This window comes from Hemiscyllium ocellatum, chromosome 1 (assembly GCF_020745735.1).
Source record: "Hemiscyllium ocellatum isolate sHemOce1 chromosome 1, sHemOce1.pat.X.cur, whole genome shotgun sequence".
Lineage (NCBI taxonomy): Eukaryota > Metazoa > Chordata > Chondrichthyes > Orectolobiformes > Hemiscylliidae > Hemiscyllium > Hemiscyllium ocellatum.
The window spans coordinates 166,850,475-166,874,714 of record NC_083401.1 but is presented as its reverse complement, the minus strand read 5'-3'; the positions used below and the strand labels follow the sequence as shown (position 1 = coordinate 166,874,714).

At 42.7% G+C, this 24,240-nt stretch overlaps 1 protein-coding gene across 1 annotated transcript in view; it reads left to right on the top strand.

The window, feature by feature from the left end:
- The window catches only part of dchs2 (dachsous cadherin-related 2), a 173,345-nt gene that overhangs the window by 51,329 nt on the left and 97,776 nt on the right, over positions 1 to 24,240 (top strand). Inside the window, 5 exon segments of the mRNA XM_060831034.1 lie at positions 2,145 to 2,332; positions 19,856 to 19,983; positions 20,460 to 20,601; positions 20,896 to 21,736; positions 21,832 to 22,071. Coding sequence (XP_060687017.1) covers positions 2,145 to 2,332; positions 19,856 to 19,983; positions 20,460 to 20,601; positions 20,896 to 21,736; positions 21,832 to 22,071 — 1,539 coding nt within the window.

Here is a 24,240-nt window from a genome sequence, read left to right as displayed (position 1 = left end):
TATAAAGGAGTATACTTAAGAGAGAAATCAGGAGGGCGAAACAGGGACATGAGACAGCTTTGGCAAATAGAGTTAAGGAGAATCCAAATACATTAAGGACAAAAGGATAACAAGGGAGAGAATAGGGTCCCTCAAAGATCAGCAAGGCGACCTTTGTTTGGAGCTGCAGGAGATAGGGCAGATGCCAAATGAGTATTTACTGTGGAAAAGGACATGGAAGATGTAGAATGTAGGGAAATAGATGGTGACATCTTGAAAAATGCCCATATGACAGAGAAGCAAGTGCTGGATGTCTTGAAACGCATGAAAGTGGATAAATCCCCAGGAACTGATCAGGTGTACCCTAGAGCTCTGTGGGAAGCTAGGGAAGTGAATGCTGGGCCTCTTGCTGAGATATTTGCATCATAGATACTCACAGGTGAGGTGCCGGAAGACTGGAGGTTGGCTAACATGGTGCCACTGTTGAAGAAAAGTGGTAAGGACAAGCCAAGGAGTATAGACCAATGAGCCTGATGCCAGTGGTGGACAAGTTGTTGGAGGCAATCCTGAGGGACAGGATGTATATGAATTTGGAAAGGTAAGGACTGATTCGGGGTAGTCAATATGGCTTTGTAGGTGGGAAATCATGTCTCACAAACTTGATTGAGTTTTTTTAATAAGTAACAAAGAGGACTGACGAAGGCAGAGTAGTAGATATGATCTATATGGACTTCAGTAAAGCGTTTGAAAAGGATCCCCATGGGTGACTGGTTAGCAAGGTTAGATCTCATGGAATACAGGGAGAACTAGCCATTTGGATACAGAACTGGCTCAAAGGTAGAAGACGGGGTTGTGGTGGGGGGTTGTTTTTCAGACTGGAGGACTGAAACTGGGTGCTGGGTCCATTACTTATTATCATTTATTTAAATGATTTGGATGTAGGCATAAGAGGTATAATTAATAAGTTTGCAGATGACACCAAACTTGGAGGTGTAGTGGACAGCGAAGAAGGTTACCTTAGATTACAACGGGATCTTGATCAGATGGGCCAATGGGCTGATAAGTGGCAGATGGCGATAAATGTGAGGTGCTGCATTTTGGGAAAGCAAATCTTAGCAGGACTTATGCACTTAATGGTAAGGTTTGAAGGAGTGTTGCTGAACAAAGAGACCCTGGAGGCAGGTTCATAGCTCCTTGAAAGTGGAGTTGCAGGTAGATAGGACAGTGAAGACGGCATTTGGTAGGTTTTCCTTTATTGGTCAGAGTATTGAGCACAGGAGGTGGGAGGTCATGTTGTGGCTATACAGGACATTGTTTAGGCCACTGTTGCATGCAGTTCTGGTCTCCTTCCTAACGGAAAGATGTTATGAAATTTGAAAGGGTTCAGAAAAGATTTACAAGGATGTTGCCAGAGTTGGAGGATTGAGCTATAGGGGGTGGTTGAATAGGCTGGGGCTGTTTTCTCTGGAGCATCAGAGGCTGAAGGGTGACCTTAGAGAGGTTTATAAAATCATGAGGGCATGGATAAGGTAAACAGACAAAGTCTTTTCCCTGGAGTGGAGCAGTCCAGAACTAGAGGGCATAGATTTAGCGTGAGAGGGAAAGATATAAAAGAGACCTAAGGGGCAATGTTTTCATGCAGAGGATGGTACGTGGATGGAATGAGCTGCCAGAGGAAGTGGTGGAGGCTGGTACAATTGCAACATTTAAAAAGCATCTGGATGGGTATATGAATAGGAAAGGTTTGAAGGAATATGGGCTGGATGCTGGCAGGTAGGACAAGATTAGGTTGGGATATCTAGTCGGCATGAAGGAGTTGGATCAAAGGGTCTGCTTCTGTGCTGTACATCTCTATGACTCTAGTTAGAGTCCTACTGGACTCTAACACTGGTTAAGGCTGCTCTTCCTTAATGAAGTGCTTCTGACAATTAAATATAATGACAAAACCATACAGACTCACATATGGTTTGGAGTAGGCACCCGATGACTGTTAATGTACATGTCTGTACACTAGCAATCGTCACTGGATCAAGAGATAAAGGACGAAAGCTAGAAGCTAAAGCAAAATTGCATGTTTGTTCATTGATATTTATGCATGTTGATGAATTTGATACTGATGTAGAAATATATATTAATCATTTTTCTTGTCTACACTTATTTTCCAGGTGAAATTATTAACTGGGTTGCATTAGATCGGGAGCAGCATATACACCACCAGTTATCTGTACTCGTTATTGATCATGGTGTGCCTCGACAAAATGCCTCCACTACTATTTATATCACAGTCTCTGACATTAATGATAATAGACCACTATTTTCTTACCCTGGACCTAGCCGTGAATTCTTTATCAAGGTATGTACACAGATTTATACACTGTATTAGATTTTAGCAGCTAAATTAATGCACTGTGTCAATACCATTACTGGGAAATAACAAAGATCTGTCAAAATATACTGGTTTTTGGTTTTATTCAAAGAATTTAATTAAACATATGGGCTATATTTTCATTATTTGTTTTGCCTAAACTTGCCTACTGTGCTGCACAGAATTCTGCAACAGAAACTAAGAATCAAGCATTTACTTTGTGCTTGCATGCAGTCTATTTTTGTATATTCCTAATCATATTGTAGCTTTTTTAACATCATTCTTCTATGAATACCGGATTTGCCTGAAAATTATGTAGTAACTAATACTCACAGTACTTTAGTCTTGACATGATTTTGACATTGTGTTGAGAAGGTGGTTTTAATATACAGACATTTAACTCAAATTCTGATCTCTGCTGTTTTCATATTGATGTTGCTGGAGGGTGTGGCATGGTGGTGGGGTGGTGAGGGGCATCGGGGGCATTAGTAGAATGGTTTCTAGCAGTCTCCGATTGAAGTGAACGCCAGTGATTTCTAATGCCTGTTTTTACTTCGGGACACCTGATAAAAACAATGCTATAGTTTGAAATTGTGGCAACTGAAATGATATTCCCTAATGTTACAGTGTCATAGAGACATATGTTGCTACCATATAGGAGATTGTTATTGTAAATATATGAGAAGATGCTGGAATCTAAAATTATCTTATTCACTTATTCTTATTCATTTCTTATTCACTTGCACCATAATATGTAAAAGGAACACAAATTTGACCAACAGATATACATGCCAGATCCTACCCAAGCAGGAATATGGATTATATTAGGAGATCAAGATCACTGTCTCAGTGAGGACTCTTGTGGAGTGATCCTCAAGCAGGAACAACTGTGGGTGTACTTCTGAAATTTTCTTTGGAGACCAGTATTTATACACTAGACAGCCACCTTTCTGAATCTGTAGTCCTTTGTAAGTTGTAGAAAAATATTTCTTTCCTTTGTGACTGTACCTTGAGTATTGAGTGCAGTTGTGGTCACCTTTAAGGAAGACTATACTTGTCATACAGTGGTGCAATGGAGGTTCACCAGCCTGGGATGGTAGGACAATCCTATAAATAGAGGATACAGGGATTGTATTCTTTGGAGTTTAGAGGAATGAGTTGTGATCTCCTAGAAATATACAAAAATTTTAAAGGGATAAACAGAGTAGATGCAGAAAGAATATTTTCCTTGACTTTGGGGCCTCAAACTAGAGAACATTGTCTCAGAATAAAAGGCCAGCCACTAAGTAATGAAATGAGGAGGAATCTCTTCACTTATATGGTGATGAATTTTTGGAATAGCATGGGAATATGACATTGAAGTAACTGATCAACCATGATCTAGAATGGTGAAGCAAGCTTGATGATCTGAATGGCCTAATGAAGTTCCTGTGTTTACTTATTTTTTTCTGGCTAAGATTTCCTACATAACTGTGTCATATGATTGTTCTAACTGTGTCTACATAATATGAACATAAGTGCAACATTTAAAAAAAACTAAGCTAATCAATAGATTTCCAATAATGTTGCAGTTAGAGTAACACCCTGAATTTACATTGAGGTGGTCCCACCCTCCTGCCATGATGGGAGCTATTAAAGGCATGCCTGAGCTTTTAATCACAAACAAATGAGAAGAGGGTAGAGAAAGGCAGTTACTGGAGGTGGAAGTAAGCATTCTTTGTGATAGAGATGAAGTGAGTTTAAAGTTTAGTGCAGTCAGGTAACCAATATCATTAGAGACAAAAAAAAAACTGCGGATGCTGGAATCCAAGGCAGTCAAGCAGGAGGCTGGAAGAATACAGCAAGCCAGGCAGCATCAGGAGGTGGAGAAGTCAACATTTCGGGTATAACTCTTCTTCAGGATTGGAGGTTGGGGGAGCTGCAGATAAAGGGGGGTAGGGAAGGGTTTTGAGTGGGAAGAGGGGTGGAGTGGTGAAGTAGGGACAGGTGAACACAGGTTGAGGCTACGACCTGGTTGGTCGATGGGAGGAATGACTCAGGTTGGTAGCTGGAAGAAAGGGTCGGTCAGAGGAATGGAAGGGAGGGGGAGGGGCTGGGAAGAGTATTGATGGGAAGGGAGGTTATTTGAAATTGGAGAACTCAATGTTGAGTCCTCTGGTGGTAGGCTGCCCAGGCAGAAGATGAGGTGGTGTTCCATCAGTTTGCAGTCTGATTCGCTGTGGCAATGGAGGAGCCCGAGGGTGGTCATGTCGGAAAGGGAGGGGGAGGGAAAATTAAAATGGGTGGTGACTTGGAGGTCAGAGCAGCTCCTGTGTGCCTGGCTGAGATACTCAGTGAAATGTGTCCTGAGTTTTTGTTTGGTCTCACCGATGTAGAGAAGACTACATTGGGAGCACTGGGAGGAGAGGCAGGTGAACCTGTGTCTGACCTGGAAGGACAGTTTGGGCCCCTGGACGGAGGTGAGTGGAGTGGTGTGCCGGCAAGTTTTGCATCTTTAACAGATGTCGGCTGTCAACAATCTGAACCCATCTGAGATAGTTGCACGGTATGGAGTATATAACATGGACTAAGGACAGGACCTTACAATGAAAATGTATAGCAGGAAATAATTGCAGTTCATCCAAAATAAATCTCACAGAAGTAATCTAACAGTACATAAGTAGTCAAGAAGTTAAGATAGATCATTGGAGATGTTAAAACAGATACCATGCTTGTGGATGCCAAGAAAAAGCAAGTAGATGAAGATGTGGGTAACAAGAAATATCCTTGGGGATCCCCAGATGAGCAGTGGGGATATGAAAATTTTGCCATGCCTGGGATTCTGACACATGCATGCACCTGACAGGCTGCTCAGACACCATGTAACAGTGGCCTAAACAATGTCCTGTATAGCCACAACATGACCTCCCACCTCCTGTACTCAATACTCTGACCAATAAAGGAAAACCTACCAAATGCCGTCTTCACTGTCCTATCTACCTGCAACTCCACTTTCAAGGAGCTATGAACCTGCCTCCAGGGTCTCTTTGTTCAGCAACACTCCTTCAAACCTTACCATTAAGTGCATAAGTCCTGCTAAGATTTGCTTTCCCAAAATGCAGCACCTCACATTTATCGCCATCTGCCACTTATCAGCCCATTGGCCCATCTGATCAAGATCCCGTTGTAATCTAAGGTAACCTTCTTCGCTGTCCACTACACCTCCAAGTTTGGTGTCATCTGCAAACTTATTAACTATACCTCTTATGCCTACATCCAATGGGGTTTTACTTTTTTGACCAGTTCGCCATGTGGGATTTTGTTAATTGCCTGATTAAAATCTGCATAGACAATATCCACTATACCACTGTCACCAATCCTCTTGTCACTTACTCAAAGAATTCAAACAAATTTCTAATACATGACCTTCTAGATTCCCAACCAAGGAAAACATCCTCCCTAAATATGGTCTGTGCAGCCCTATGACAATTTTGTTTCAATCAGATTCCCTCCCATTCTTCTAATCTCTAGCAAATACATGCTCAGTTGAATTAATCTCTCCTCATAAGACAGTTTTTCCATCCTCGATATTAGCCTAGTGAACCTTTGCTGCACCTTCTTGGAGCAAATGTATCCTCTCTTCATAGGGAGTCCAAAACTACAGCAATACTCTAGGTATAGTATGGTCCTGTATAATTGCAGTAGAATATCCCTATTTCTCAACTCAAATCCTCTCGTAATGATGGACAATGTACCATTTGCTTTTCTAATTGTTAGCTACAGCTGCCTGTTTACTTTCATAAGAATATAAGAAATAGGAAATAGGGGGAGCATGGTGGCACAGTGGTTCGCACTGCTGCCTCGCTGTGCCAGGGAGCTGGGTTCAATTCCAGCATTGGGTGATTGTGTGGAGTTTGCACATTCTCGTTGTGTCTGTGTGGGTTTCCACCTGGTGCTCTGGTTTCCTGCTACAGTCCAAAGATGTGCAGGTTAACCATGTTAAATTACTCCATAGTTCTGATGAGATGGGGTAACTATAGTAAAGTATGGGTTACAGTGACAGAGCAGGATGCTCTTCGAAGGGTCGGTATAGCTGGCAATTCAGCCTCTGAAGTCTGGTCCACTATTCAATACGATCATGATCTCATTTTGGCCTCAACTCCACTTTCCTGCCTGCTCTCCATAACCTTTCAACAGATTACTAATTAAAAATCTGTCTATCTCCTCCTTAAATTTACTCAGTGCTCCAACCTCCACTGTGCTCTGGGACAATGAATACCACAGATTCAGAATCCTTTGAGAGAAGTGGATTCTTCCACATCTCTATTTTAAATCGGTTACTTCTTATCTTAAAACTATGACCTCTCATTCTGGATTGCTCCACCAAAAGGAACATGCGTCCCCTTTGTCAATCCCCTGTAATATCTCAAATACCTCAATTAATTCTCCTCCCATTCTTCTAAAATTTAGAAAGTATAAGCCGAAATCACTTAATCTGTCTTTGAATGACAAACCCTTCATCTCAAAAATCAATCTAATTATCCTCCTCTGAATTACCTCCAATGCAACTGCACTCCTGCTCAAGTAAGGGGGCCAAAACTATATACTATACTCCAGGTACCATTTTACTGATGCCTTGTACAGTTGGAGAAACACATCCCTATATTAATACCCTATCCATTTATCAATAAATGCCAAAATAACATTTGCTCTCTATTATTTGCTGTATTTGCACACTGATTTTCTATGATTTATGCACAAAGACACCCAGATCCTTCTGCACTGAAGAATTTTGAAGTTTCTCTGCTCTTAGGTATATGTTACCTTTCTATTCTTTTGACCAAAAAGGATAACCTTATACTTATCCACAATTAACTCCATCTGCCAAGTTTTGAAAATTAACCATATCCACTCATAGGTTTTTTTATTCCTTTGCTGCAATTTATTTTGCCACCTATTTTAGTGTCATCCGAAAATTTAGCTATTGTACCTTCTATCCCTGCATCCAAGTCATTACTATAGATTGTAAAAGGTTGGGGCCCAAGGACCGAACCTTGTAGCACCCCACTATCTGCACCTTGCCAATCAGAAAAAGATACAGAATTTTATCTTTGCTTTCTGATACTTAGCTAAAATTCTATCCAAGGGAATATATGACTCCAAGTCCACGTGATGTTAAGGATCTTTCATTAATATGTGTATAAGGGCACCCAGATCGCTTTGTATATCTACATTTCCCAGTACTTAAGTAATACTTTAGCTTTCTGTTTTCACATTGAAGTGGATAACATCTTATTTGTCTATATTACACCACATCTGTCATGTGTTTGCCCGGACACTCAACTTGTCTTGATCACCCTGAAGCCTCTTTGCATCCTGCTAACAACTCACAATCCCATTTAGTTTTGTGTCATCAGCAAGCATGGAAATATTATATTTTGCTCCCTTATCGAAATAATTAATATATGTCATGAATAGCTGGGGCCCAAGTACTGATCCCTGTAGTACACCATTAGTCACCGCTTACCATCTGGAAAAAGATTTGTTTATTCCCACTCTGTTTCTGGTCTGTCAACCAATTCTTAGTGCCTGCTTGTACATTAACTATAATTCCGTTATGTTTTAATTTTACCCGCTAGTCTTTTCTGTGGGACCTTATCCAAAGCCTTCTTGAATTCCAAATCCATGACATTTGCTGATTCTTCCTTATTTATTCTATTTACATCGTCAAAGAAATCTTCGCGAGATTAGTTAGGTATGATATCCACTTCAGAAACCCATGCTGACTTTTTTTAGTTCATTACTGCTCCTTATGTTTGTTTTAGTTAAGGATTGAAGGCTTTGTATTTTAATGCATGAAGCTTTCAGAATAAGCTAGCTGAACTGAAGCACAAATTGACATAAATGAATATGATCTCATAGCCATTACAGAAACATGGTTAAAAAGAGATCAACACTCGGAGTATTTGATTCAATGCCTTTCCTCTGGGGCTTGGAGTTTTCTATTAAGTCTGTTCCCCATTCAGGAGAGTAGGCAGCCGAACACCGCGTGCGAGCCCCCACCACCCCTAGTCTGCCCGCGCCCCCCACCCGTGTCCAACACTGCCTCACATCTGCCCCAACCCCCTCCCCGTGCGACTCATCCAACACCACTCCCCCGCCCACCCCCAACCCCATCCAACACCGCTCCCACCCCCGTCTGCCCTTCAACCCTGTTCAACACTACCCCACATCCACACTAACTGTGACCCCCTGTCGCCCTCTCCCCCCGTCGCTCCCCGTTGCCTCCCGTCCAACACCACTCCCTGTCCGCCAGCATGGCTGACACCCCTTCATATATGTGAATGCATTCACTCACCTTAGTCTCTGTTTAATAACCAGGCACACAGTCTACCTCTTCTCGGGCTATATCCCATCTAAATACCTTCCAAATTAGAACTGCCCTCAGAGTCCACTACATCTTGTCATTGTTCAGTACTGTTAAAACACTGCTTAATTTAAAGCAGCAACAAAGAAAAGATTTATCTCATGCAGTAATCTGTGAAAATTTGAGAGGCCATAAACTATTTAAAGTAAAAAGGAACAACTTTATTTCTTAAAGTATAACCAAGAATAATTAACTAGCAAGTATTTACAACTCCTCTGACCTATCTTTTACTTTTCCTGCTACAGTACTGGTCTGATAAAAATCCTGATTAAGATTTACAAAACAAAACCTCTTATCTCAAACCAGACAACTTTCAGTTCTTCTCTGTATTCCTGTCTTCTTTTCTTCTTGGGGATTCTGCTTCACAGGTCAATAAAGATACCTTTAAGAGAGCTATTTTTAGGCAGTCTTAACATGCTGGTGCTTTGGCAGTTCTCCTCTCAACTGTTCAATTTTCCCCGGTCTTATCCTCTTAAAGCATTGAATTGTGTCATTGGCTTTTAAGATTGTCAATATACTAATTCAAACTGGATTGGAGTTGTCTTTTTGAGGGGTATAATTTAAACTGATTGGCCTAATTTGAATCTGTTTTTGACTATAGGCTACCAGCTACCCTAACTGCTCGTCCAAAAGATTACATTATATCTTTTTTCCAGCACACTTTGTGCTGTCAGGTAGTTCTGTTGCTTTTAACTCTCTTAATGGTATAGTACACCCACATCTTCATAACAGTAGGGAACCTAAATAATGAGATGGCTGGTCCATTCTGTCAATTAGGTACCCATCTATGTATCCAAAATGCCTCTATTTTGGCTTTCTCAGTGCTCGTTACAGTGCACCGTGCAATGCATATCTGTGGCTCGAGAGTGCTAACTTACATACTTAACTTCAACCTGAGCTATAAATCTTCTCAAAAATTGCCAGTGCTAGTATATTTGAGAAATGCCATGATGGTTGAGATGGTTTGGCAGATGGTGGATGCCACTATATACAGATGATATTTGTGTGCAACTGTTGCCATGGATTGTTCCCACTGCAGTTGCGCCTACTGTTCAAGCTGGAAGTGGATGGAGCAAATGGCATGTTGAATCCACCAGTGTAAGTTAGCTTGTTGTCAAGCTTGTTTGGTGATTTTGATAGAATAGAAATATGAATATCAATGAGTTGATTTGTAGTGTTAACAAGGCATTTAACAAGTGTTAATCCCCATCAATTGGCATCTCACTGCTGCCTAGTGAGAATCTGAAAACACAGCCCGTGAAAAGCATAAAAGATAGAGTAAGATGATCTGAACGTCGAGATAGTATTGCCTCGCTTGGCACTAGATTCAGCAATTCACCTAGCCAACGCCACATTCTCTCACCCCTGTTTTCAATCTCTCAAGACACCAGTCTGGCCTGGGCAGTGCCTTTATTGAAACTGGCTGCAAGATAACCCTGTCAGTCCCTCCTTGGTCGAAGGCACATGTCTCTAGCAAGCAAAGAGGCACGTTGGTCCAGATTGCATTTCTGTTCCAAAAGCATAATAAAACCAGTGCACCATATATGATTTCGAAGGTTCTCAATTCCATACCTGAACATGCTTTGAGTTATCCAGGTCTCTAAACTTGTGAAAGCACTCTCCAGAGCAAAGGGAGACTGAACTCTACTAAACTGTTGTTAACACTTGTTGTAAGGTAAGCACAGAAATTTAATATTGGTGGCAATATAGTTGAGTTAGAACATCCCTGAAAGAAACACAGCTAAATTTAAAGCAATTGGAGCAGTACCTGACAAAGTAATTGGAAATGTCAAGTGTACTGTCAAGATGGTCCTTCAACAAGTAAGCGTTATTCCAACTTTTTACCAACACACTGTATTTCATTTAAGTTTTTAGTTCGTGCAAACTGTCCATTGAATGTCTGTTTTATCTTTAGTATGGAGAAAGTGAGGACTGCAGATGCTGGAGATCAGAGCTGAAAAATGTGTTGCTGGAAAAGCGCAGCAGGTCAGGCAGCATCCAAGGAGCAGGAGAATCGACATTTCGGGCATAAGCCCTTCTTCAGGAATAAGGAAGGTGTGCCAAGCAGGCTAAGACAAAAGGTAGGGAGGAGGGACTTGGGGGAGGGACGTTGGGAACGCGATAGATGGAAGGAGGTCAAGGTGAGGGTGATAGGCAGGAGAGGGGGTGGGGGCGGAGAAGTCGGGAAGAAGATTGCAGGTCAAGAAGGCAGTGCTGAGTCTGAGAGTTGGGACTGAGATAAGGTGGGGGGAGGGGAAATGAGGAAGCTGGAGAAATCTGCATTCATCCCTTGTGGTTGGAGGGTTCCTAGGCAGAAGATGAGGCGCTCTTCCTTCAGGCATCATGTTGCCATGGTCTGGCGATGGAGGAGTCCAAGGACCTGCATGTCCTTGGTGGAGTGGGAGGGAGAGTTAAAGTGTTTCGCCAGGGAGCGGTTGGGTTGATTGGTGCAGGTGTCCCAGAGGTGTTCTCTGAAACATTCCGCAAGTAGGCGGCCTGTCTCCCCAATGTAGAGGAGGCCACATCGGGTGCAGCGGATGCAGTAAATGATGTATGTGGAGGTGCAGGTGAATTGGTGACGGATATGGAAAGATTCCTTGGGGCCTTGGGGGGAAGTGAAGGGGGAGGTGTGGGCGCAAGTTTTGCATTTCTTGCGGTTGCAGGGGAAGGTGCCGAGAGTGGAGGTTGGGTTGGTGGGGGGTGTGGACCTGACAAGGGAGTCGCGGAGGTAGTGGTTTTTCCGGAATGCTGATAGGGGAGGGGAGGGGAGGGAAATATATCCTTGGTGGTAGGGTCTGTTTGGAGGTGGCGGAAATGACGAAGGATGATACGATGTATCTGGAGGTTGGTGGGGTGGTAGGTGAGGACCAGTGGGGTTCTGTCCTGGTGGAGATTGGAGGGGCGGAGTTCAAGGGAGGAGGAGCGGGAAGTGGTGGAGATGTGGTGGAGAGCATTGTCAACCACGTCTGAGGGGAAATTGCGGTCTTTGAAGAAGGAGGCCATCTGGGTTATTCGGAGGACCAATTCCAATACCAAACAACCCAGATGGCCTCATTTACCCGCTCCTCCGCCCTTGAACCTCGCCACTCCAATCGCCACCAGGACAGAAGCCCACTGGTCCTCACCTACAACCCCACCAACTTCCAGATACATCGTATCATCCTTCATCATCTCTGCCACCTCCAAACAGACCCCACCACCAAGGATATATTTCCCTCCCCTCCCTTATCAGCATTACGGACAGACCACTCCCTTCGCGACTCCCTTGTCAGATCCACAGCCCCCCACCAACCTAACCTCCACTCCTTGCACCTTCCCCTGCAACCGTAAGAAATTCAAAACTTGCGCCCACACCTCCCCCCTCACTTCCCTCCAAGGCCCCAAGGGATCCTTCCGTATCCATCACAAATTCACCTGCACCTCCACACACATCATTTACTGCATCCGCTGCATCCGATGTGGCCTCCTCTACATTGGGGAGACAGGCCGCCTACTTGCGGAACGTTTCAGAGAACCCCTCTGGGACACCCAGACCAACCAACCCAACCGCCCCATGCTGAAACACTTTAACTCCCCCTCCCACTCCGCCAAGGACATGCAGGTCCTTGGCCTCCTCCATCTCCAGACCATGGCAACATGACGCCTGGAGGAAGAGCGCCTCATCTTCTGCCTAGGAACCCTCCAACCACAAGGGATGAACGTAGGTTTCTCGAGTTTCCTCATTTCCCTTCCCCCCACCTTATCTCAGTCCTAACCCTCGGACTCAGCACCGCCTTCCTAATCTGCAATCTTCTTCCCGACCTCTCCGCCCCCACCCCCTCTCCTGCCTATCACCCTCACCTTAACCTCCTTCCACCTATCGCATTCCCAACGCCCCTCCTCCAAGTCCCTCCTCCCTACCTTTTATCCTTGCCTGCTTGGCACACCTTCCTCATTCCTGAAGAAGGGCTTATGCCTGAAACGTCGATTCTCCTTTCTCTTTAGTATCTCCAGTTTAGTGTCTTTCGTCTCTAGTTTAATGCACTGATGAAGTATCCAATTCAATTTCCTTCATTTACTATCAGACGTCAACAAAATATGCTCTAACTTTAACTGTGGTTTGACATATGAGATAACTATTTAACTTGAAATTGCTACATAAATCCAGGATAGACATTTTTAAATGACAGGTTGGAAGAGGAGTAATTGATAGTTCAGGATGACATTTGGACAATGAAAGTAAGAATCTTGGCTCAGAAGTACAGGAAATAGAATCGCTACATGTGATAAATAGAGATAGCAAGGTTCAGAAAACACTGACAGGAATCATTAATGGACACTAACTGTTATACAGAAAAGTAGAAGCTTGTAACAAAGGCAATGGAATAATTATTGAGGACTTCAGTCTTCATATAGATTTGATGAAACAAATGGACAAATGCTTTCTTGACAGTTTCTTAGAATAACATAATGTGGAACCAACAAAGGATAAAGTTTTCGTAGATTCAGTATTGTGAAATGAGGCAGTTTAATTAACTCTCATAGTGAAAGGTACTCTGGGAAAATGTTATTATAATACAACTAAATGTGAGGTTAAAAGTGAGAATTGTATGCTTGGATAGAATCTTACAGGGGTCTAAGCGACATGAGCTGTGACAGGATTTATGGAAGAATCAGTTGAGAAGCCTGGTGAGACCTATCTTGATGTCAGGAGCATTTCTCTCCATCTTTTTGTATTTGGACCAGCAAGGCAGTGAGTTTCTCACTAGGCAATGTTTCTCGCCAGGTTGCCAGTTAAGGGGAATTATAACTTGTTAAAAACCTTATTTATGACCCAACTCAGTAATATTCAGCTTCCTATCTTAACCAATGAAGCTAGACATCAAGAAAGTGCAACCTGGAAATCATAGTATGTACCTTGTGATTTCAGCTCACTAATTTCTTTCAAGTTGGGTACCAGACACCAGCATCTCAGAGTATATTCCATTAATATCAACCATGTCCAGGGACACTGGTATCCGAGATGTGCCAGTCTTTAAAATGTCACATGGTACATCTCTGACCCACTTACAGGACATTCTACATCTGAATTGTTACATCTGAATTGAATTGAATTAAATCTGTTGTCATATGTACAAAGGCACAGTGAAAAGTTTTGTCTTAGACTGCAGCAGCAGCCAGGGCACTGTGCGAGGGAGATGCACAGCTCATTCCAGCTCATGGACTGGACCAGGCTGCATCTCTAGTGTGTAAGCTTTGCTGTTGAGGTATTTGCTGAGTCTGAGCCAACCTGGATCCCTGCTTTGCCTTTTTGTGCTTGATCTCTCAGTCTGAAATACTAGATTAATATTAATTCTGGCTTACCTTGCTGTTTAGTGCAGACACAAAGATAAGAAACTTGTCATGGTGATCATAAATTTCAATTAAGCCAAGGGAGATAGCTTTCAGTCAGTGGTTCTAGGCATAGTAAGTCAAGAGCAGCAACTGATAATGGTTCTGAGGTTCAGACATGGTCATTTCAGCGCTCAGGAAATTCAGAGCCAGGATACTCTCTGCGTAAGGGTTGAAGAACTGAATATGACTCTTTCTGCTTTGCTGGAATGTTCTTTCCTCCTGGAATGAAAGTGAAGCAGGTATTAATGGAGATGAAAGCTGTTACTATTGATACAGTTGTGACAGCATGCATGGTTAGTGGTGTTGGGGATTTGTGCGGGGGCACGTGGGGAGTAGCAGTAATTCAGTGTTGAGAATGACAGAGCATGAGCCTTGTTAGAAGGCGGGTAGAGTAGCAGAATCATGTGTGTATTGGAGATAAGATGATGGCATCTATGCTGAGAGGGTGGAGAAAATCAGTGATCTTTCTACACTGCTCAACATTCACTCAGATGGCTGCTTTAAACTGGACAGCAACCTCAGACTAGGCTGTGTGGTCTGGTGTCATGGCTTCCTCTGCTGGGGGAAGAGGAGGTTCTATGTTTGCACTACAGTGTCCAGTAGGTACACCGGTTTCCCCAAATATCAAAGACCATGCAGCACAGCAAAAGACTGACAATGCTTATATAGGCTTTGAAACATAGTACAGGTGCAAGAGATGTCAGTAAATTCCTGTAAGTTTCCAGACATGGCAAGTTGTTCTGGGAAAAGGTGGAGTTGCAGCCAGACATAAGGGACACCATAGTGGCAAAGTAAATAGTTAGTGGTGTGATTTTGGCAAGATAGGGCAAGAAAACTCAAGAAGCCTCATGGTGATAAACAAATCAAAAAATCCAATGCAACTTGTACTTAGCCAGAAAACAATAATGTTGAGCCCTTGTGATTTTCCTAAATTCTCTAAAATTAAGCTCAAGATTTGTAAGTTGGCAAATGAAATGGCCCAATAAGGATGAAGAAAGAAGACATGCAACTCTGTGCCAGTTAGCCTGACATCTGTTGTTGGGAAAATGCTGGAATCTATTAATGAGGGAGTCTTATTATTGTAATTAGAAAATTACAATAGAATCTAGAAAGCCAACATATTTTCATGAAGGGGGAATTGCATTTGGCAAATTTCTTCGAGTTCTTTGATAATGTATCAAGTAGGGTAGCTTTTCAAGTATGGCTACAGCATTGGCATCTACCCAACAACCTGGAAAATTACCCGGGTATGTCCTGTACACAAAAAACAGGATAAATCCAACCCAGCCAATTCCTGCCCCCTCAGTCTACTCTTGATCATCAGTAAAGTGATGGAAGGTGTCATCAACAGTGCTGTCAGGCAGCACCTGCTCAGCAATAACCTGATCAGTGACGCCCAGTTTGGATTCTGCCAGGGCCACTCAGCTCCTGACCTCATTACGGTCTTGGTTCAAACATGGACAAAAGAGCTGAATTCCAGAGGGGAGGGGAGAGGGACAGCCCTTGATATTAAAACCGCATTTGGCTGCATTGGTGGCAATGAAGTAATGATGATATATTTCCAAGTCAGGATGTTGAGTAATTTAGGGGAGAACTTGGCAGTTGGTGGTGTTCCCATGGATCTGCTGCCCATGTCCTCCTAGATGGTAGTGATTGTGGGTTTACAAGGTACTGTCTGAGAGCCTTGGTGAATTTCTGCAGTGCATCTTGTAGATAGTGCATGCTGCTGAATTGAATTGAATTGAATTTATTGTCACATGTACCAAGGTGCAGTGACAAGCTTTGTTTTGCGAGCAATACAGTCAGATCACCCAGTTAAGTAGCATAGATAGTAAATAATAGGTAAACAGCGGCAGAGAAAAAAACAAAGGTACAGGCGAATGTTAAGACTTTGAGTCCATTCAGTATTCTAACAACAGTAGGGTAGAAATTGTTTCGAAACCAGCTGGTGCGTGTGCATCTTCTCCCCGATGGTAGAGCTTGTAGAAAAACATTGCCAGGTTGGGATGGATTTTACGAATGCTTTCCTTGACAGTGGGCCTGGTAGATGGATTCTGTAGATGGGAGGTTGGCCTTTGTGATTGTCCGGGCCGAGTTCACCTCTCTCTGTAACCGTCTCCGATCTTAAATGGTACAGTTGCCATACCAGGTAGTGACACATCCAAACAGAATGTTCTCGATGGCGCACCTATAAAAGTTGGCAAGGGTATTCGCCATCATGCCAAATTTCCTTAGCTGCCTGAGGAAGAAGAGACGTTGTTGGGCTTTTGTAACCAGTGCGTCCACATGAAGAGTCCAAGAAAGCTGGTTGTTAATGACGACTCCGAGAAGCTTGACATTCTCCACTTGTTCCACCTCAGTGCTGTTAATGTGTAGGGGAGCATGAGTAACATCCCACCAAAAGTCAATAATGAATTCCTTGGTTTTGCTGGCATTGAGAGCTAGGTTGTTCTCAGTGCACCATTTTTCCAGTCTTTCACTTCCCCGGGTGTAGTTTGTTTCATTGCTATCTGAGATTCAAACGACTATGGTGGTGTCATCAGCGAACTTGTAAATGGCATTAGTCTGGTATTTGGTGACGCAGTCATGGGTATACAGTGAGTACAGTAGGGGGCTGAGTACACACCCCGGGGGGCTCCAGTGTTGAGTGATAGTGACAATGAAATATTGTCTCCAATCTTCACTGATTGTGGCCTGTGGGTCAGGAAACTGAAGATCCAGTTGCAGAGAGTGGGGCTGAGAGTCCTTGATCAGTAAGTTTAGTAATCAGTCTCAAGGGGATAATAGTGTTGAAGGCTGAAATGTAGTCAATGAGTAGGATTCTTACGTAGCTGTTCTTGGAGTCAAGATGTTCTAGGGAGGAGTGAAGGGCAAATGATATGGCATCTGACATGGATCTGTTGGTCCGATAGGCAAATTGGAGTGGGTCAAGAGTAGTGGTGAGGCTGGAGTTGATTAATGAACTGAAAATGTGTTGCTGGTTAAAGCACAGCAGGTTAGGCAGCATCCGAGGAACAGGAAATTCGACAGGAAAAACGTCGAATTTCCTGTTCCTTGGATGCTGCCTAACCTGCTGTGCTTTAACCAGCAACACATTTTCAGCTCTGATCTCCAGCATCTGCAGACCTCACTTTTTACTTGGAGTTGATTAATGCCATGACCAGCCTTTCAAAGTACTTCATGACCATCAAAGTTATGGCCACTGGGCGGTAGTAATTGAGACATGCCACATGAGCCTTCTTAGGCACAGGGATAATGTTGGCCCTTTTGAAACAGGCAGGGACAGTGGCCTGCTACAGGGAGAGGTTGAAGGTGTCCAAGAGGACCTCTGCCAGTTGATCTGTGTATGTTCTGAATGCACGGCCCAGTGCTCCGTCTGGTCCCATTGCTTTCCTTGGATTCACACGAAGAAAATCAGATCTGACCTCTGATGCAGTGACTGTTGGGATAGGTTCAACAGGATTTGTCAGAATCGGTATTACCTCTTCACCGAAATTCTGCTTGAAGTGAGTGTAGAAGGCATTGAGATGATCTGGGAGGGATATGAACATTGGTGGTGAAAACGGTGAATATTTGTAGATCTGTTGCTAATTAAGCGGGCTGCTTTATTCTGGGTGATGTTAAGCTTTGAGTGTTCTTGGAGTTGCATGTATTCAGGGAAGTGGAGAGTATTCAATCACACTCTTGACTTGTGCCTTGTGGACAGGCTTTGAGGAGTCAGGAGGTGAGTTAATTGCTGCAGTATTCCTAGTCTCTGACCTGTTCTTGTGGCCACTGTATTTCTATGGTTCATCCAGTTGAGTCTCTGGTGAATGATAGCTGCCAGGATATTGATGGTGAGGGATTCAGTGATGGCAGTGCCATTGAATGTCATGGGGAGGTGGGTAGATTGTCTATTATTAGAGATGATCATTGCCTGGCATTTTAGCAGCATGAATGTTACTTGCCACTTCACAGCCCAACATGTATATTGTCCAGGTGTTAATGTATTTGAATGTGGACTGCTTCAGTATTGAGAATCAATGATGCTAAACAAGTGCAATCATTGGCAAGCATTCCCACTTCTGATCTTATGGTAGAGGGAAAGTCATTGGTGAAGCAGCTGAAGATAGTTGGGTCTAGGATAGTATCCTGAGGAGCTCTTGCAGAACTGTTTTGGAGTTAAGTGACTGACCTCAAACAACCAGAGCTATCTTCCTATATTCCAGATATGACAAGTTGGCATACAGGTGCAGGAAGCAGCTGGAAGACATATTGCATGTCCACCTATGTTGCAATGTATTAAAGTACAAAAATAATAAAGTCTTACAATTGTATAGAGTTTTGATGAGATCACATGTGGAGCATTTAAACTTCAAATCAAAGAGAAACATATTTGTCTTGACTACAGTATAACAATGGAAAATACAAGATTCCAAAAGAGCTTTGTGGTATAGATACTGAAGATTGCTTCCCAAGGCTAGAAATATAGAACATGGACGTAGACTCAGGATAAGGATCAATAATTTTCGACTGAAATAAGAAGAAATTTCTTTATTCAGATAGTTGTAAATCTTTGGATTTTCCTGCCGTAATGAATTGTGAATGCACCATCATTGAGTATATTCAGGACCAAGACAGATAAGTTCTTGATGTCTTAGAGAATCAAGGGTTATGAAAGGGATGCAGGCAAGTGTCATTGAGGCAAAATAATTAGCCGTAATCGTATTGAAAGTCACATCTGGCTCGAAGAGCTGAAATATGTACCCCTTTATCTTATGTTTTATGTTTCAGACATAAATAATTTCTAAGTGATTGCATCTCATTGGTAGCTTCCTACTCCCAGGGAAAATAGCTGCCTTGGGAAGGTTGATAAATATGTTCCTTTGCTTTGCATGAGAGACGTGTATTCTGAAGTCCGGTACTTTGAAAAATGCAGAATCTGTTACCTGTTGAATGAGAGTACTGACAGGTTCTTGGCTGATATAAGAGGTTTGTAGCACCTGACTTAAAAGAATCAGTTTCGAGAAAAAGGTTTTTCAAACAATGAGTCCACAGCTTCACCAGTTAGTCAATATGATCATGAACAGTGAGTGCTTAGTAGATAGAACATTGAAATGTTTTTTGCTTTGTTTTAGGAAACTATTGTTCCCTGAAAATATTTGCCCTTAGATATGGCAAGTGTGTGGAATTGCAAAACTAACAGGAATAAATTCTGAAGTATGAGAGATTTAGGCATGAATACGTTGAGTAATTTCCACAAGCCAGTGATAGGTCTCCATTGCTTCATTGGAGACTTTGTTGGACTCCCAAGTCTGCGAATGCTTATTGGCATTAAATGATGCGATTGCTAATTCATCTTCTACTAGTTCATAAATTATTTTTAATTTATCTGGCTGCCGATAACCTAAATACAGCAAATTGTCATTTGCCACCAACTATAATAGAGACATGTTAATCAAAAATGAGCTAACAGCTTGCCTAGGCTGGTAGTGAAGTGGGGGGGGGGGTGGGGAACAGGAGTGGTTCAGCATTTTCTAGAGGGTGATAACACATAGTATACTTCAGTTATTTCTCAAATTGCTGGAATTTTGTATCGCTTAATAATATTCCTGATAATATATCATTGTTATGCTGCAATTTCTCAGCTTTTTCAGGCTATTTATATTTAGCATTGCTAAATATTTTCTACTACACGAGTAATTACTTGTGTGTAATATCAGTTATGAATCATGTATTTATTGAAATGACAGGTTTTGGTCGCTCAACCTGAAGGCACATTTTTGACTACCTTAATTGCTAAGGATCCAGATGTTGGAAAAAATGGTACTGTTTCTTTTTCTATATTAGGTAAGAAAGCTTGAGAAAAATATCTTGCGTAGTCAATTGAATTGTATTTTGCTTGTTTTTATTGCATTGAACTAATTTTAACAAGTTAATAGCAGATGTTGCATTGGCGTTTAAATATTATTGGTTATCATTTTATTTGTACACTTGGCATTGAAGCTGCTGTATGATTTTTTAAATTTCACACCTTGGTCAGCAAATTTTAGCATTTTTGAAATGTCAACCATGAACACTAGGCATTAATAAGTACTGTATGATCAACTTCTAACAATTTAATTGTATAAATGAGAATACAGACATGTCAATCTATCCATCATCAAGACATCAAGATCACATAACAATGAATTGATTTGTGTTGATGAAAATTCCTAAGAGGTACTCTGATATTTGAGAACCTCACTCAATTTTGTTTGTTAACATCAATAATGAAATATGTAATTGAATAGTCCACACAGCTTTTTTTAAGTTCTCACTTTAGTGCGTTCTAATTATAGAAAATTATTCAAATAGCTTCAAAATTGATGCCAAAACTGGAGAACTGAGAACGGCCAAGGTTTTCATGTACAATTATATATCACATCATAAAATTGTAGTGATGGCAAGTGATGCAGGAAGCCCTCCTCTTCAACAGATTGCAGAAATTAACATACAGGTACAGAAATTCAAAGGCTAGGTATTATATGAAATAAATTTTAATTTATTGTTTGATAGACAAATAATTTTCTGCTTTGGAACTTTGGAAAGTGTGCCTCCGTTCTGTTGCATTTATGGCAAACTAAATGCTCTGCAAAAATGTTTTGAGAATTACATGATATGTATAAATGGTTTTATGATGAAATTTGATGACTAAAAATGTAAAATCTCTAGAGTGACTTAAGCGTTTAAAATTCAAATTATTTTATGAGAAACAGAATAAGTTAATCCATATTGTTGGACCTTTTTTCAGGTTATCCCTAGAGTCATAGAAAAACTGACCATTCACAATAACCAAATATATTTTACCATACCTGAAGGTTTAAGACCTGGAAAAGTTGTGGGTTCCATCAGTTCCTATGATCAACATTTGCTGACCAGCCAGAGAATACATTACTACATCGATGAAGATGATGACCACTTTCCATTTGAAATTGACAGAATGACAGGAGAATTGTATCAAAGCAATGAACTAGACTATGAAGAAATTCCTCATTATTTGCTAAAGGTTATCGAAGAAGATAATAGCCACATCCTTTCAAGGAACATTTCTATTTTTGTCAGTATTAAAATAGAAGACCAAAATGATCACTCACCATGGTTTAAAGATGACGTTGTTGTGATTGGAATTGAAGAAAATCTTCCAGTCGGTTCTCTTGTTCACATATTTAATGCAAAAGATCATGATGGAAGTAGACCAAATAGTGATCTCCGATATTCTGTTATGTCCTGGAGTTCCACAGAAAATCCTTTTTACATAGATCCCTATCAAGGTTGCTTAAATACAACATTGCCAGTTGACCATGAAATAACCAAAACATTTCTTCTAACAATAACAGCAATGGATCAAGCATTAAATGTAAATGAACGCAAGGTAGGCTCTGTGACAGCTCAGATTATTGTCTTGGATGTAAATGATAACAAACCTGTATTTTTATCAGAAAATGTTTCCTATGTAATGGAAGATGAGGAAGTGGGGTATCTTGTCCATCATATTATTGCATATGACGCAGATTCAGGTGAAAATGGAAGAATTTTATATGCTATCATCTCAGGGAATGAAGACAACACTTTCAAACTTGATGAATCATCAGGTACTAAAACTAGTTTGTCATTGAATTTTGCTGAACTGTGATATGTGTCAACAGTGATGAAGAAAACTTCTATTTTATCCTGTGTATTTTAATAGGTTTGCTGACATTGGTCTCTCACTTAGACCATGAAATACAAAAATCCTATATCCTCACAATTTCAGGATGGGACAATGGATTTCCTATTCAGTCCTCAACACAGATTCTGATGGTGGTTGTTGTTGACGTCAATGATGAAGCACCAAAGTTCCAAGATTCTGTCTATGAAGTTGGAGTCCCTGAAAATCTTAATGTGGATGCACATGTTGTCAAGGTTGAAGCTTTCGATGGAGATTCAGGTAGATATCTGGCATTCTAGTTTTAATCCTTTTTTTGTTTAGCTGGAGGGCAAATAATTCAAAATGAAAATAACAAATTGTTTAAGGCAATATGGGAAAGTAATGATAACATCATTGGACCAGTGATCTGGAACCCCGGGCTGATGTTCTAGGAACATGGGTTTGAAGCCCACCAGAAGGAAAATGACATTTTTGAATTCATTAAAAATCTGAAATTAGCGAAGGCCATCAACCACTGTCAATTGTTGTAAAAACCTATCTGGATAAATTATGTTATTTAGGGAAGGAAATCTGTCATTCTTACTGGTCTTCCAGTGATTCCAGACCCACAACACTGGTCGATTTGTTAAATGTACTATGCGCAATAAGGGTTGATCAATAAAAGTTATCATATTCCTGCTGGATCCTAGGGCCACTCACTCAGAAGAGAGAGACAACTGGTAGTGATTTAACCTGAGGGTCACCATGCCTTGGACAGTGGAAGAGATCAAAAAGGAGAGTCTTTCATAGTAACCTCAGCCAGTGTAGGAATTGGACGCATGCTAGTAGTGTCACTCTGCATTGCAACCCAGCTTACCTCAGGGGCTCTTCCATCTACCGCCTACCTCAGGGGATCTCCCATCCACCGCCACCTCAGGGGATCTCCCATCCACCGCCTCCAACCTCATAGTCCCACAACCCCGCACCGCCCGTTTCTACCTCCTGCCCACAATCCACAAACCTGACTGCCCCGGCCAACCCATTGTCTCAGCCTGCTCCTGCCCCACCGAACTCATCTCCGCATACCTCGACACGGTTCTGTCCCCTTTAGTCCAAGAACTCCCCACCTACGTTCGGGACACCACCCACGCCCTCCACCTCCTCCAGGATTTTCGCTTCCCCGGTCCCCAACGCCCTATTTTCACGATGGACATCCAGTCCCTGTACACCTCCATCCCCCATCACGAAGGACTCAAAGCCCTCCGCTTCTTCCTTTCCCACCACACCAACCAGTACCCTTCCACTGACACCCTCCTTCGACTGACTGAACTGGTCCTCAACCTGAATAACTTCTCTTTTCAATCCTCCCACTTCCTCCAAACTAAAGGAGTTGCCATGGGCACCCGCATGGGCCCCAGCTATGCCTGTCTCTTCGTAGGATATGTGGAACAGTCCATCTTCCGCAACTACACTGGCACCACCCCCCCACCTTTTCCTCCGCTACATCGATGACTGTATCGGCGCTGCCTCGTGCTCCCACGAGGAGGTTGAACAGTTCATCAACTTTACTAACACCTTCCATCCCGACCTCAAATTCACCTGGACTGTCTCAGACTCCTCCCTCCCCTTCCTAGACCTTTCCATTTCTATCTCGGGTGACCGACTCAACACAGACATCTACTATAAACCGACTGACTCCCACAGCTACCTGGACTACACCTCCTCCCACCCTGTCCCCTGTAAAAACTCCATCCCATATTCCCAATTCCTTCGTCTCCGCCACATCTGCTCCCAGGAGGACCAGTTCCAACACCGCACAGCCCAGATGGCCTCCTTCTTCAAGGACCGCAGATTCCCCCCAGACGTGATCGACGATGCCCTCCACCGCATCTCCTCCACTTCCCGCTCCTCTGCCCTTGAGCCCCGCTCCTCCAACCGCCACCAAGATAGAACCCCACTGGTTCTCACCTACCACCCCACCAACCTCCGTATACAACGTATCATCCGCCGTCATTTCCGCCACCTCCAAACGGACCCCACCACCAGGGATATATTTCCCTCCCCTCCCCTATCAGTGTTCCGCAAAGACCACTCCCTTCGTGACTCCCTCGTCAGGTCCACACCCCCCACCAACCCAATCTCCACTCCCGGCACCTTCCTCTGCAACCGCAGGAAATGTAAAACTTGCGCCCACACCTCCTCCCTCACTTCCCTCCAAGGCCCCAAGGGATCCTTCCATATCCGCCACAAGTTCACCTGTACCTCCACACACATCATCTATTGCATCCGCTGCACCCGATGTGGCCTCCTCTATATTGGGGAGACGGGCCGCTTACTTGCGGAACGCTTCAGAGAACACCTCAGGGACGCCCGGACCAACCAACCCAACCACCCCGTGGCTCAACACTTTAACTCTCCCTCCCACTCCACCGAGGACATGCAGGTCCTTGGACTCCTCCACCGGCAGAA